Source organism: Delphinus delphis, chromosome 18 (genome assembly GCF_949987515.2).
Source record: "Delphinus delphis chromosome 18, mDelDel1.2, whole genome shotgun sequence".
Classification (NCBI taxonomy): Eukaryota; Metazoa; Chordata; class Mammalia; order Artiodactyla; family Delphinidae; genus Delphinus; species Delphinus delphis.
In genome coordinates, this window is record NC_082700.1 from 23,452,064 (window position 1) to 23,468,230 (window position 16,167).

Sequence of the window (16,167 nt, forward strand, 5' to 3'; positions counted from 1 at the left end):
ATTTCTCTTTCAGATTTTTCGTCTTTAGTGTATCGGAATGCAGGAGATTTCTGTGCATTAATTTTGTATCCTGCTACATTGATTAGTTGATTGGTTAGTTCTCGTAGTTTTCTGGTAGCACCGTTAGGATTCTCTGTGTATAGTTTCATGGATGACTCACTGTTGAGCACCCTGAAGAAGCTTTTAGATGTCTATTGCTATTCACATTTTAGAAAACATACTCACATTTTTAAAAACACTTTGAGAATGTAGCAAAGTGAGAAGTGAACAGAATAAGCAATTTAGATTTTGCCCATTATCTTCTATTTCTATCTCATGTTTGAAACGTGGGTGTGTTACATGGTTGTGTTGTAAAATAAATATGGTCAACTAAATGCATTCCTGAAGTCAGTATTACTATTACCAGCTCCTTTAACAGAACTGGTTTTCCCCTAATGGGCTTTCCCCTACTCAAAATTTGAATTTAATGCAACCACCAAAACAACTACTTTCTCTTCTGAAAAAAGAAGTTTCTGTGGTATTTTCCCAGCAGAAGAGATTCTGAAGATCACCTCCAGAAAGGCCACCCAGATCCATTGTTTGCATTTCTCACCCTGCAGTCACCTCCAACCCAAATGTTCTCAAACTCTCATCTTCCTCCTGATTCATGAATGGTTGTGACACCTACCCATTTTACAAAGCTAAAACCTTAAGGTCACCATAAAAACAGCAACCATTAAATTACTGGGGTTCTTAACTAGACATATTGTGTAGGTCAGGATTTTTTAACCTGATCTACTGACGTTTGGGGCAGGATGATTCTCTGTGTGAGGGGCTGTCCTGTGTGCACTGTACGGTGTTTAGCATTATCCCTGGCCTTCACTAGATGCCAATAGCCCCACTTCCACCCGCTTCCAGGCTTCACAATAAAAGTGATCTCCAGGCGTTGCCAAATATCTGCTGGAGGCAAAGTCAACTCCATTTGAGACCAACTGTTGTAGATTAACTCTTTACTCCTCACAATACCCCACAGGGTCCCACCCCAGATCTACTGAATCAGAAACACAAGGGTTAGCTCCAGAAGTCTGTTTCAATACACCCTCCAGGTGGTTCTGATGGGCTCTGACATTTGAGAACCCGTGGTCTACTTGACAGACCTCTAACGCTGCAGGTGGCATAGAAACCCTGACCTCCTTCCCTAACAAGTCCCTTGCCTTTACCTTCTCCTCTCCTGTCTTACTCCACACACTGCCCACCATTCATTGAAATCTTTCACTAGCTATCAAACATGTGTTTGTCTTTATTTTCTAAGCACCAGTAATATAAGCAAAACAATCGAACTCCTAAGTGGCTTGATGACTACAGGCTGGGGTGTTCCAGCCATCCCGCCCCACCTGGAGTAGGTACACACCTTGTCAGCGTAAGCCACAAGCCTCCAGCATTGTGCCTCCTTCTTCTTGGTGAACTCCTTGACTTTTGTGGGTCATTCTCAAATGTCCCTTTTCTTTGAATTATTCGGAGGGCTAATCCCTACTTTCCCTGAACATCCAATAGCCTTACACATCTTGTTATTTCGCTTATCCCATGGTGGCATTAACGTTTGTTTACGCGTCTTCTAGAGTAGCGGTTGGGTGAGGGAAGAGCCTTCTTTTATCTTTGGGTAGCCAGCTACACAAAGGACAGTGGTGATCATCGCAGCACACATCAGAGTCATCCAGGAGCTATTAAAAAATTGGATGCAGGGACTCACCCCCGGACCTATAGAATCTTGCAAATCCATATTTTAAACTATTCCCATACCATAGTTGAATTACTGCCCAATGTCTTGCACAGAGCAGGTATTTAATCAAAATTTCTTTAATGTCTGATCAATCACGTAACAGGGCTGCGTAGAGAATCATCTCTGCCTTCCCCTCAGCTTGCTGCTCCAGTTCTGCTTTTTCTTTCACTTTTGATTTCACTTTCCATTTCCTTTAACTTGAAAGTTCTTGGCAGGGGCTTCCCTGGTGGTGCAGTGGTTAAGAATCCGCCTGCCAATGCAGGGGACACGGGTTCCAGCCCTGGTCTGGGAAGATCCCACATGCCACCGAGCAACTAAGCCCGTGTGCCACAGCTACTAAGCCTGTGCTCTAGAGCCCGTGAGCCACAACTACTGAGCCTGTGTGCTGCAACTAATGAAGCCCACGCGTCTAGAGCCCGTGCTCCACAAGAGGAAGCCCCACAATGAAAAGCCTGAGCACCACAACAAAGAGTAGCCCCTGCTTGCTGCAACTAGAGAAAGCCCGCGCGCAGCAACAAAGACCCAACGGCAGCCAAAATAATAATAATAATAAATAAATAAAAATTTAAAAAAAATTTAAAAAAAGAAAATACTTGGCAAAAACCAAACAGCAGTCAAAACTGATAAAAGGCCAAATTTTGTTTAGATAATTTTAATTATTGACCTAATCTCTGGAATCTGAAGGTTAATATATTGTTCACCGTCTCAAATATCCTGCAGAAACCTCAAATTAGGGTGACCTGTTAAATAGTCCTCAGTTGTCTTTCAGGATTTCAGTTACCTGGTGGCTACTCCCTACTCCCTGCTTGCATGAGGTCTCCGTGATTGATCATAGATAACTTTATCACCCTTTAAGGTGGCTGTGAGACCTCAAACCGACTCACCTGTAGCTGGCCAGGCGCGCTGCATTCAACATCCCAGGCGGGGCGCGCGGCCGGCGCTGTAACCTGCGATCGGGTCAGAGGGCGCCAGGGAGGAGCAAGGTCGGGGAAGTCCTGGGGGGCGGGGCAGCCCGCGGCTGGTAGCGGGAATCGAAACTCAGCTGCTAAACCGCCGCTCCCGCTCTTCGGAATCGCATCTCGAGACCCGCGAAGCGTCTCAGCTCGGCCCTCATCCTTCCCACAGCGGCGGCGGCCCGGGACCCGCGGGCTGTGGACCATGTACACCCGCAGTGGGGTGCAGGGCTCCGGGTTCGGAGCCCCCGCCGCCTCCCGCCCGGCCCGGGACCCCGCTGCGTGGCGCGGGGAGCTGGGCCCGCCGCAGGGCCCCAGGCGGGGTTTGGAGGAGGCTCCCGAGAGCCCTTCGCGGGAGAGCCCGGAGCACGCGGGCCGGAGGTTGTAAGTATTTAACCACCTGTCCTGCGGGGCGGAAGCTCAGACCCCAAACAGGCGCCCAGGCTCTTCTCAGATCACCTAAGTTTGAACCACAGGGGCCCCATTACAGGGTCTCTAAGAAAATGCAGGCTCATTTGTCTAAACAATAGCAGACATGAATTACCTTATAAACTGAGTGTGCCGGTCCGGGATCCTTACTGAACATCCGACCGAGCCCGCGTTCCTTTTGAGGACACTACCTTCCTGATTCTTCAAGGCTGGCTACAGGACTAGGCTACTACTGGGTGTGTAGTAACTGCCTAGGCTTCTTACTAATTTTCCAGATATCTCCAGAACTCATGCTCTTAAATAGTATGAAAATATTTTCTTCCCTTCCTATCTTAAAAAAACTGATGCCCTAAATAGTATCTTCACATCAGCTGGGAGGGTAAGGGTGAAGAGAGAATGTGTTATTGGGTAGAAATGCAAATGCTGCCTCTAGGAGCCTGCATTCCAACAAAACTCCCGGATAAAGTAGCCCCTTAGGACCAGAGGACTGAGCCGGAGAGGAAGTGAGTGGGTGTAGTGTTTCTTGCCGCGGGTGTTGATAAGTGCTCTACATGGGAACAGGAACTTTATTCCTGGTCTTTGCTTCAGGGACCACAGTTACTATCCTGGAAACATTTATTATGTAAAGTGTCAGTGATCCTTTCCCACCAATGGAATGAGATGCTTTAATCCAACAGTAGGGTTTGTAAAGACATTACTGCTTTTGAAGTGCTGCTTCTGTGAACTGGAACTTTCCAGATGGTTTCATTTTCATCAACTTCTAGTTACATGAAACACAAACGTTGGTTTCTAAGGAACAGTATATAACCTTATGCCCAATAAACAGATTTTCTTTCATCCCTTAACTTTTGAAAGAATTCATAAGTACCAGGCTTTTTAATATTATTCAGCTTTGGGTTGCCCTTAGGTGGTGTGGGTGATTTCAATTAGAGATTGCTGCATTTCTTTCCTACTCAGAATGGGGGTGGAGGGGGCGGGGCGGAGCGGAATTCCCCAGCGGTCCAGTGGTTAGGACTCAGCGCGCTCACTGCTAGGGCGGATTCAAGTTTGATCCATGGTGGGGAACTAAGATACTGCAAGCCGAGCGGTGCGGCCCAAAGAAGAAGCGGGGGATATCTGGCCATAATGGAAGTCCTTTAATTCTGAGTATAGCTCTGTAAGCTGTAGCATTTGATGTAGCAGAGGTCACGGATGTATGGTTTCACGTTGATGATGAATACCCTCTATGTGCCTTTTTTTTCTATTTTAAAGATCTACTTAGACATAATCATTTAATTGCAAGCTCATAACATCTCATAAACATTAGCAGTTGCATCTGTCTGTTTTCTTATTTGTAAATTAATTGTAAATTACCCCAGAATCTTGCTGGACTAAATTACTCAGAAAGGGGCAGTTTTCTAATTAATTTTCCAGGCCTCAGTATCTGAAGACCTCACTACATTTTGTGATTTCTAATTTGCCAGTAGACCATGAGAGAATACATGGGTGAGTTCAGTGGTGTTTCACAGAACTCACTATTTTCATGTGAACCAGTTGCAATAAGCAGAACATTATAAGATACATTTCCTTCTATGTATATAACAAGTAAGATCCTGTTTGGACCACTCTGAATTCTTCTTACATCTCCAGTAGTCACTTATATCTACTGTTTATTCTTGCTTGTCTCCTTTAATGGAAGCAGGAAACCAAGGAAACTTGTTGAATGGCAAATAACATCTCAGTAAAACTGACCAAAAAGTGCCGTTAAGATTTATTTTCTTGGAGAGAAATTAGAAGCATTTTCTGATAGAAAATTAAGAAAAAGGAAGGATAGAGTTAAGTGCTTAATGGTGAAACTTCACTTGTTCACTTTCAATATGAGCTTATTTATATGCTAAAGGGTTGAACTTTGACCTTGTTTTGTGCGCATCCTTCCACTTATTCATTAGGGAAGCCCCAACGTGGGAAGAGGAGCTTTGATGCCAGGCAGGCTTGGGTTCAAGTTCTGATTCTGCCATTACTTACTCTCTGAACTTCAGCTACTTTATGTCTCAGTGTCCTCATTAGGTGAAGTGAGATAATACCAACCTCTCAGGGTCTGTGTATGTGTGTGTCTGTGTATCCATAAAACAATTTCATGCCTGGCAGAAAACAAGTATCCAGTAAATGTTGGGTGCTGATAGCCTTGAATTCATTTAACAAATGTTTATTGACCAAGTACTGTGCTGTCACCCTGAAGTGTTTATGCCTTGTAAAAACACACTGATTTAAAACGCTGACTTACATATAAATAGAGAGAGACTTTAAGGCAAGTTGTTAGAATGATTCCTGAGGACCTCTAATAGAATCTAAGGCAAGGCTGAGCCCTTAACTATATTTGGATTTAAGTAAAGTGTTTACTAATAAATATTGGATTTCCTAATTCTTTTCAGTTCGTGATTTTATCTTAAATATTGTAAGCTATTTATACAGATTTAAAGAGAAAAAAAGTTCACACAAACTTCTAATCCAAAGTAATCCTTTACCCTTCCCCCAAACTCTAGATAAATATAAGACTAAGGCATGGGTTTTTCTGGAAGGGAATTTTACCTCATTTTACCCAATTCTGGGCAAAAGGCTCTTGCCTATGATAGCAATACAGGCAAGGTTCACTTTGTTCAGATACTTGTCTATAACCATACCTAAAGGTGGTCCTCTATCTTGATGCTGTTTGAAGGAAATATAAAGATATTCTGAAAATGAACCCATAATGTGGAATTTCACTATACAGTTAACTTTAACATAATTTGTATACAAACTCAGTTTACCTTAACATATTTGTGGCCAACTTTATAGCAAAAACTGTAGAGACTTAAAGATTAGCAATAATAACGGCAAGCACTTATGTATTTAACTTATGTTTGTGAAAGTGCATTGCATATGTTAACTCTTTTTTTTAAAAAAATTATTTATTTATTATTTATTTTTGGCTGCATTGGGTCTGTTGCTGTGTGCGGGCTTTCTCTAGTTGCGGTGAGCGGGGGCTGCTCTTTGTTGTGGTGCACGGGCTTCTCATTGCGGTGGCTTCTCTTGTTGCGGAGCACGGACTCTAGGCACGTGGGCTTCAGTAGTTGCAGCACGTGGGCTCAGTAGTTGTGGCTCGCGGGCTCTAGAGCGCAGGCTCAGTAGTTGTGGCGCATGGGCTTAGTTGCTCTGAGGCATGTGGGATCTTCCCGGACCAGGGCTCGAACCTGTGTCCTCTGCTCTGGCAGGTGGATTCTTAACCACTGTGCCACCAGGGAAGCCCCATACATATGTTAACTCTTTGAATCTTCACAACAACCCTATAAAAAGAGAGGGTTTCTAGCTCTGGATATTTAATTAGAAATACAGGAAAAAATAACTACTCAACCAAAGACAGGCCCTTGTGTAGCTTATAGTCTAATTGATGGGGCAGACAGTTATCAGATAATTACATGAGTAACTCTTTATATGCACTGTGAAGGAAAGCCAGGGCCTGAGCTAGTCTGGGGAGCAGGAAAAGTGTTCCCAAGAGGTGATGTTTGAACTGTGATCTATAGGAGAATTAGGAGTTGTGGGTTTTTTGGGTTTTTGTTTTGTTTTTTTCTGACAAATACGTTGTTGCAACACCAATTATCTATAATTCAATTCCTTTCTGACACTACTCACAGCTGCTGCAGATGCCACAAGTTAAGGGCTCAGTCCCACAAGCCTGCTCCCACTTTAGGAGAAAGCCACAAGGGGGGCCCCAGGCTACCCACATCTCTGACTACAAATTTGGGGGTTCCCATGACCTCCCCCCGTGCCCAGGTTTGATAATTCACTAGAATGACTCCCAGAACTCATGGCAACCACTATACTTACAGTTTTATTATAAAGGATACAGCCCTGGAACAGCCAAATGGAAGATACGGGGAGGGGGGTTGCACAGAGTTTCCATACCCTTTCTGGGTGGGTCACCCTCCTAGCACCTGGATGTCTTCACTAATTTGGAAGCTCCCCAAACCTCATTGTTTGAGGATTTTTATTTAGGCTTCATCACATAGGCATAATTGATTAAATTGTTGGCCCTTGGTGATTGAACTCAATCCCCAGCCCCTCTCCCCTTCCCAGAGCTGAGGGAGAGGTGGACCTGAAAGTTCTAACCCTCTAATCACATGGTTGTTTTTTATGGCAAACAGCTTCCATCCCGAAGCTATCTAGGGCCCCCACCAGGAATCATCTCTTTAGCATATAATTGACATTCTTTTTTTTTTGGCTGTGTTGGGTCTTCGTTGCTGCACGCGGGCTTTCTCTAGTTGCGGTGAGCGGGGGCTACTCTTCGTTGTGGTGCGTGGGCTTCTCATTGTGGTGGCTTCTCTTGTTGAGGGAGCGTGGGCTCTAGGCACGGGGGCTTCAGTAGTTGTGGCACGCAGGCTCAGTAGTTGTGGCTCACGGGCGTAGTTGCTCCGTGGCATGTGGCATCTTCCGGAACCAGGGATCAAACCCGTGTCCCCTGCATTGGCAGGTGGATTCTTAACCACTGCGCCACCAGGGAAGTCCTGACATTCTTATAACTTAGAATTCCGAGGATTTTAAGGAGCTCTGAGCCAGGAACCAGGGACAATGATTGAATACTTAAACTTTATTATACCACGGTAGTTTAAATAGCCTCTATGGCAGCCAGGGAAGCTTGCTCTTCAGATCTTCAAAAGACTCTACTGTGGGGAGCACAGTCAACTGACAGCTCTAGTTGCCATCCTTTTGAATCCATTGTACCCTTTGCTCTGAGAGCACTCATATTCTGCACTCTTCCCACCAGTGTCTGAGCATTCCAGGTGGGACTCCTTTATGGGGCAGCTTTTGCCAGAAGACTCCCCACTGACCTATCCAAGATTTTCTCAGAACCGTATACCAGCCTGAGGCTCTTCCTACTCAATCCTCCCTCTCTCCCTTCACAGGTGTCAGACCTACTCATGTTCTTAAGGCTTTCCCTGCCTACTGCTGCTTGCTCACCTTTTATCCTTCACAAGCCTTCCTCCCAGTAAATCTCTTGCTTGTCTAATCTCATCTTGATGTCTACTCCTTGGAGGACCCAAATTGACACAGCCTTTAAGATACACCATACCCCTGACAACAGCAGCTTAGACACCATGGCTGTTGGGAGTGCTATATGTCCTGGGGAAACCCACTCCTTTTCCTTATTTCGTCCCTTGGGGCTCAGGGGACATTCCCTAGTTTCCTTCCTCTAACTTCAATACTTTGCCCAGTTTGTTGTGCTCCAGGGAAGAAATTGACCCTGATAACTGATACATTTTTTTCCCCTTCATCCTCAAACTCTCAAGGGAGAGTGAAGGGAGAATAAAGAATGACTTGAGGGCTTCCCTGGTGGCGCAGTGGTTGAGAATCTGCCTGCCAGTGCAGGGGACACTGGTCTGGGGGGATCCCACATGCCGCGGAGCAACTAGGCCCGTGAGCCACAATTACTGAGCCTGCGCGTCTGGAGCCTGTGCTCCTCAACAAGAGAGGCCGCGATAGTGAGAGGCCCGCGCACCGCGATGAAGAGTGGCCCCCGCTTGCCACAACTAGAGAAAGCCCTCGCACAGAAACGAAGACCCAACACAGCCATAAATAAATAAATAAAATTAAAAAGAATGTATTTAAAAAGAATGGCTTGGTAAGCCCACTTATTAATGGCCAATTCCTGATTTTTCTCTCTTAAAGAACACTGTGTTATTATTATTATTTTTTTTTGCGGTACGCGCGCCTCTCACTGTTGTGGCCTCTCCCGTTGCAGCGCACAGGCTCCGGACGCTCAGGCTCAGCGGCCATGGCTCACGGGCCTAGCCGCTCCGCGGCATGTGGGATCTTCCCGGACCGGGGCACGAACCCATGTCCCCTGCATCGGCAGGTGGACTCTCAACCACCGGGCCACCAGGGAAGCCCTACTATGTTATTTTAGGATTAAACATTTCGTAAATGTAAGATGAGATATAAGATGGGAAAAATGATAACATAGTCATTAAGTTATATAGCATTAGTTCCATTTTTATAAACATCACTATTTATTCACTGTTGAGTATACTCTTAATCCTGATGTATAATTTATACCCAAGACAGACCATCAAAAACTTAAGTCATTCTGGACTCAGCTCACTTGAATCTGAACTAGCCACATAAAATAGTCTTAAATGAAGTGCAAGTTTTTACAAACTTATGAGAGCCTACAGGAACTGCTTTCCCTATTTTTTCTTCACTGCAAATGCCCCAGATTTCTCTTCTGTCTCCTCTTATGGCAGTGAGAAAATAAGCTTTTGCCTGTAGTTGTTAAATGGCATGAAAGCATCAGGCTATTACCCCTCCTTGGAGATGGAGAACTGAATAACGCCTGAGTTCCTTTTAGTGCTCTGAAATAAGGGTACCTAGGAAGAGAAAAATCTGTGATTGATTCTAATGAGAAATCTTCCTGATGGCTGAATATAGATAGCTATTCATTAGGGAACTATTTAACTCAGTCTCCAGGCAAGGCTCGTAAGCATTCAGCAAGTTTGTAAAACAACAGACAGTGTTTAACTCAATGATAATTTTATGACTCAGTGAGCTGGGTAGGTGTCTCTATGGGCAGATTCTACTACCAAACTACTCAGTAGAGCTCTCCTTATTTGACTGCTTTTAGGTCTCACGCTCTTTGGAAGCCTCTGTTTGACTGCTTTCAGAATTAAGAAATGTGACAAAGCACTGCAGTACTGTGGTAGCAGAAAGGAAATTAGTTATGACCTGGAATAGTTAAACTGGGTACTCCGAGGGACTAAAACCGAAATAACAATCAGTACCTCGAACTTTTATGTCTTGAACTTATAACCGCGTGCTACACGCATCATATAACTCATTTTTCTCTTCACAGTAAACACTATGCCCCCTTATAGTTGAAGAAACTGAGTCTTGAGAGAGTGTATGATTTCCTAAGGTCTCATGGCTTTTTTTTAGTTACAGAACCAGCCCTCAGACCTGAGTCTATCTGCCAAAGTCTGGATCCTGAACATGATGGGGCTGGAGGAGGGAGTGACAGTGCAGCTCATGAATTTCCTATCAGTGGTCCTATTTTCACATCAACAAAATAGAATTCCTGTAGACTGAAGAGAGTGGTACTATAGAATCAGCAATGTGACATTTATTTACAGTTTTAAAATGATTTGGATAGAGAAGTAGTTTGTAGGAGCAAAGTTTCTGTGGCGATCCCGTTTTCTCTGCTGCTTTTCTTCATGACAGCTTGGTTGGCTTACATTAGAACAGTTTTCTCACTGTCACTGTTTCTGAGCAACCTAAACCCCATACTGCCTTCCAGAGATCTTTCAGACTTCTGACCGCAGCCTAAAGTTAGCAATGCATTTGACATTCATGACCTAGTACATGTATGGGTCTAGGTCATATGTGAGTTTATATATAACTGAAAAAATGTCAGAAAACAGTTCTCACCCTTACTATATGTGATGGACTTTGACTTTTTCTATTCTTTTTTTTTTTTTTTTTTTTTTTTTTTTTTGCGGTACGTGGGCCTCTCACTGTTGTGGCCTCTCCCGTTGCAGAGCACAGGCTCCGGACGTGCAGGCTCAGCGGCCATGGCTCACGGGCCCAACCGCTCTGCGGCATGTGGGATCTTCCCGGACCGGGGCACGAACCCGCGTCCCCTGCATCGGCAGGCGGACTCTCAACCGCTGTGCCACCAGGGAAGCCCTGTGCCACCAGGGAAGCCCGACATTTTCTATTCTTATTCATTAAAAATAAACCCATTAAGTTGATTTCATGGCCCATTAGTGGGTTACCACCTACAGTGTGAAAAGCAAAGCATTGTTCTTTGCATGGCAGAAGAGGTTGTTGGAATGGATGGAAAGAAAAGACATTTTGGTTTGATTAGGTCAAATTTACCTTCCTGTTTATACAGGAGGGGAGAAATTATGGTCTTGTTTAGGATGAATTTCCAACTTTTCTACACTAGATTCCACTCCTTAATGTGGTATGCATTTGAATTCTTCTAAGTCTTGGGGAGCAATCATTTTTGTTCAAATACAATATCAAAAATGAGTGGGCATTTCTCAAAAAGTCTGACAGCTGAAACAGTGAAGCAATAAATCAACAGGATGATGAAAGCTTGAAAACACATAATACCTATAATAATCGTTTAGAAGCATAGCAGAAATGAGAAAAAAGAAACTTAGTTCAATTACACAGTAAGGTTACTTACTTCAAAGTCAGTAGAGTGCTGTAAGCTTATACTATTGTTAAGATTAATTGCATCTATTCAGAATGTATTTGAATCTGAAACAAAACCTTAACAGGAAAAAAATCATCACAGGGAGAAGACTGCATTTGAAGGGTCTTCTATATCAGAGAATCAGCCAATGATGGTTCCTTTGTTCTGTAATGTTTGTAATTCACCCCCCCCCCACCATGAACACTTAAAAGGCAGTTTATTAAAGTCCTGTAGAAAAACTGAAGACATTTCCCATCGTTAAAACTCAAGGGCTGGTATTGCCCAGTGTTTGTTTTGCTAGGGGACCAGTGAGAGTGGAAATCCTGTGCTACCTAGTCCTGTAAGAAAAGCTGAACCCCTGATTTAAGAAGTCTTTATTTTAAATATTTTCTCATTTAATACTCCTTGGAATATTTTTTCATGATTATAAAAGTAAAGTCATATCTGCTTGTTATAAAAATCTAAACATTACATTGGGAATTCCCTGGTGGTCCAGTGGTTAGGACTGAGCACTTACACTGCCGTAGCCCAGGTTCAATTCCTGGTCGGGGAACTAGGATCCCACAAACCATGCGGCGTGGCCAAAAACCCCAAAAAACCCAAAAAACTAAACATTACAAAACTAATACAGAAAGGAAAAGTCCCCTGCAATTCAGATCCTTAGAAATAAACACTTCAAGCTGTTTGGTATAAGGACCTCTTTATCTTTAAAGTGTAAGTTGTTCTTTTTGACTTTTAATCCAAGTAGAAAGACTTAGAGCCATTATGCCCTTCAATTTCTACCGCCAATAGAAGGTGACAATAATAATAAGTGTCTTATACATAATATGTTATATATAATTATTATAATAAAATAGATATCTCCAAATAGGTGTCTTAAGCATAGACGGCTTTGTTTCTCTCCTATAAAGTCAGTCTGAAGGTAGGTAGTCTGGGGATGATATAGTACAAATAATAGGCAATCATAATAGAACATTTGTTATTTCCTAGCCTTGTTCTAAGCACTTCATACTCTAAGAGATAGATATTTGTTATCCCCATTTTACAGGTGAAAGAATGGAAAAACTAATTTGCTCAAAGTTATAGTTAGGAAGTAACAGAATTAGGGTTCAAAGCAGGGCACTTTGGCAATAGATTACCACTCATGTGGTAGTCTTACAGATTGCTTCTTTCTGCTCTGCTGTTTCTGATGCATGTCTTACATATTCAAGTTGCCTCACTGACCAAGATGGTTGCTTGAGCGCCAGCTTACACTTCAACCTTCCAGGAAGGGGGGAGGGCAACCAAAAATCTTTTCCTGTCCATCTGTCTGTCTTCATTTAATGGAGATTTCCTAGAAATCCTTCTCAATGGCTTCCCCTTATATCTCAATTTGCCAAACTTAATCACACAGTCATATTTGGCTATAAAGAAGGTTGGGGACTATAGTCTTAATGGAGCACATTGTTGACCTGAATAGTATAGGAGTGCTTTTAGTAAGGAGGTGGTGAGAATGAATGGTTAGGTAGGCCAGCATCTATTCTGGTTTAGGAATTGAGAAGAGTCAAGCATAAGAGCAGATATTAATCATATGATCAAACTGTCACTGGAACTTTGGAAATGCAAATGGGATATCTACGGAAGAAAATTTTAAATGTAGTCCACATTCCTGTTCAGAGTATTGATTTTAGAGGACTATTAAGGGTTTTCTTCTGGATAATGTTCTGTGCAATCTTTGTTTTATGCTTTGCACATCCTGCAGGATTGTTTATAATAGTGAACAATTGAAACAACTGAAATGGTTAAGTGAGTGGTTATATTAATGGTGCATTGATGTTGTGAAATATTATGTAGCCATTTAATATTAAGCTTGTTACGTGCATAATTGGGAAAACCACTTATAAGTGAAAGCAGCATATAAAATTGGACTTTATATATGATTGCAACTGTGTAATATGTACAGAATATAGATTGAACTGAAATTCACCCAAATAACACTGTAACTGAGATCTCTGAGGAGTGGGGTTATGAGTGCCTTTTAAATGTTTTAAAGATAATTTTCTGCATTTTCTTATGTGAGCATATGTTTATTTCAAAATCAGGATGAATTTCATTTTTAAATATTCTATGCAGATATTTAGATATAAATACCTTGTCTTGCATTTCTAGTTTTCTCCTTTAAGTTACAGATTGCCTTGAGGAACAGTGCTTAAGACATGTGGACATATTCAGAGCTTAGCCTTATGATAACAATAATAATAAGAGGAATAATAATAATAGAAAATGTATAACAATTTGATAAGCGTTTTCATGCAAATGCCAATTTTCTTATCACCAAGCCATTCTTAAATATTCTCTTGTTGGAAAAGATAGTCCTCCTTGGGCCTCTTGCACTCTAGATGTCTTGCTGGGTATGCCAAGATTGCATACCTGACTACTCTAACCTGGACTATTTCTTAGGGTTGTTGTGTAGCTGGGAACCTTTAGAGATGAGGTACATTCTCCCCAGAACAAAGACCAGGCTTGCTTACTGTCTGCTATAAAAATGGTGGATTCCACGATTCAGTGTTCCTCAGCTGCAATGCAAACACACTGTGTGTGCAGCATCCGTCATGTTGACTTGGAACCAGAGAGGACAGACATAAATACGCTGATGCCATGCCATGAATAATAAAGTCTACCAGCATCCATGAAATAGTAACAGCCTAACTATTAGGCTAACTTTAGCTTGCAAGTAGGTTCAAATCACATCCCAGACCTGACATCTCTATGTTCTGAAAATATGAATTCCTTGTAGTTACTTTTGCTGAGGAAGCAATTTGATACATTTTGCAAGTATATTTACCAATTGGTCCCCATCTCTACTTGCATCACTGGTTTTTGCCCTCATAAAGATGGTGAGTCTCTCCGATATTATATTTCATATATATTCTTTGGATCTTTAGAGTGAATCTTTCTTGCTTTTTTTTAATAGATGAACTTATTTTTATTTATTTGTTTATTTAAGGAGATTGAGACATATACAGTATTTATTTTTAATTTAATTTATTTATTTTTGGCTGCGTGGGGTCTTCGTTTCTGCGCACGGGCTTTCTCTAGTTGTGGTGAGCAGGGGCTACTCTTTGTTGCAGTGCACAGGCTTCTCTTTGCGGTGGCTTGTCTTGTTGCAGAGCATGGGCTTTGGGCGCTGGGGCTTCACTAGTTTTGGCACGCGGGCTCAGTAGTTGTGGTTCTTGGGCTCTAGAGCACAGGCTCGGTAGTCGTGGCACACAGGCTTAGTTGCTCCGTGGCATGTGGGATCTTCCTGGTGACCAGGGCTCGAACCCGTGTCCCCTGCACTGGGAGGCAGATTCTTAACCGCTGCACCACCAGGGAAGTGCTCTTGCTTCTTTTTTCATAGCTTTTTATCATTTACATGTATGTGTTTCAAGTGAAGAAGCACAGCATCTTTCAGGTCTATCCTGTATGATTGTGCCAGTTAGTAACTCTGCAGACTTGCCTGGCTAAGGTAGTAATTTGAAGCTGAAATACATACGCAATCATTTGCCTTAGTGTGGGGTTACCTCCACCTGGCAGAAGGGGCACTTTTTTCTAATTTGCATAAATTTACCACCTCTCACTAAGCCATGGGCCTATGTGAGGATCCTGGGATGGATATATGTGTGTGTGTGTGTGTGTGTGTGTGTGTGTGTGTGTACACCTCTTTCTACTTCCCATAAAGGTATCCTATGAACAAAGGCCCTGATGACCTGGTGGTCTCTTGTTTATCTTTTCCTTCTGGGTGTCTGTTTAGCCCTCTGGGCATCTATTCCACCCTCCAGCAGAAGCTGTGAGTTACAGAACTAACCAGCTTCACATCAGTCTCTTGGGTGTGCAGACTATGTCTGGGGCTCTGCAGGCTCTGAGACCAAAGAGAATTCATTAGTCCTTCCACACCAGAGATGTGGAATGCAGGATCAGGGCTGGTGTGACGGGCTTAGGGGACAAGGATGATTTACTCAGTCTGATCTTGGTATTTTTTTTCTTAGGAATACGGTCTGTTTATAAAAGAAGTTTTGCAAACCTGAATGCCTCATGAGGTTTGATTCACGTTGGTTAAAAACAGTAAGCTTCAGAGTCCTATGTTGAAGACGGTATTAAAAAGATATATAGAAAAACACATCTAGAATCTAAATCTCTATCCAGTGCCTTTGATTAACCAGAAATTTTCCTTTGTTTCAATTTCACCCAAGGATAAGATTTTCTTGAACTATGAAAACCTCAAACCAGTCTTTTGTAGGACAGTAGACTTTATGTATCTACTATTCTGCTTGAAATGATGTTTGTCACTTAATCTCTTTCTGAATTTTTGCTCTTGAGTGCATTTCTTTTTTACTCAAACCAGTGTTGTTCCTAATTAGAAATTTAAATTACATCTGCTGCAGTTTGTACACACCAGGATGTATTTATGTAATACTTTCAGCCAGCCAAGATATTTTTCATGACTCCAACATACCATTTTTTTTCATAGAGTGCTTATTGATGAGACCTTATAAAAATGCACAAGAATGTGCATGGAGAGGCAGCTGTGTAGCTCAGGAGGGACCTCACAAGGAAGAGATTTCTTAAATATATGTATTTAAGAAATATATGGTACAGAAAAACACTTCTCCGTCTTACGCCGTTCTTTATACGTTCTCCCTTAGTGTATCTCATGGATGTGTGCTGTTGGAAAGTGAAAATAATCTTACAAATGGAGATATTTCATTAAATTTCAATGAGGTAATTAAGGAAACTCATTTTCAAAGATATACATTTATTTCAGTGGCTTGCATGTTGCTTAATCAGGAAATGACCAG

The 16,167-nt window shown here is 42.4% G+C and overlaps 1 protein-coding gene and 1 non-coding gene across 3 annotated transcripts in view; both read left to right on the forward strand.

Annotated features, from left to right (window-relative positions):
* Positions 1-2,798: 2,798 nt before the first annotated feature.
* The window catches only part of EPSTI1 (epithelial stromal interaction 1), a 98,700-nt gene continuing 85,331 nt past the window's right edge, over positions 2,799-16,167 (forward strand). For both annotated transcript variants that reach the window (XM_059995502.1, XM_059995501.1), the window contains exon 1: positions 2,799-3,096. In XM_059995502.1, the coding sequence (XP_059851485.1) occupies positions 2,918-3,096 (179 nt within the window). In that variant the 5' untranslated portion in view covers positions 2,799-2,917. The remainder of the gene's footprint in view (positions 3,097-16,167) is intronic.
* TRNAV-UAC (transfer RNA valine (anticodon UAC)) lies at positions 11,832-11,903 on the forward strand. The gene has a single exon. It is a non-coding gene; the product is annotated as a tRNA-Val (tRNA).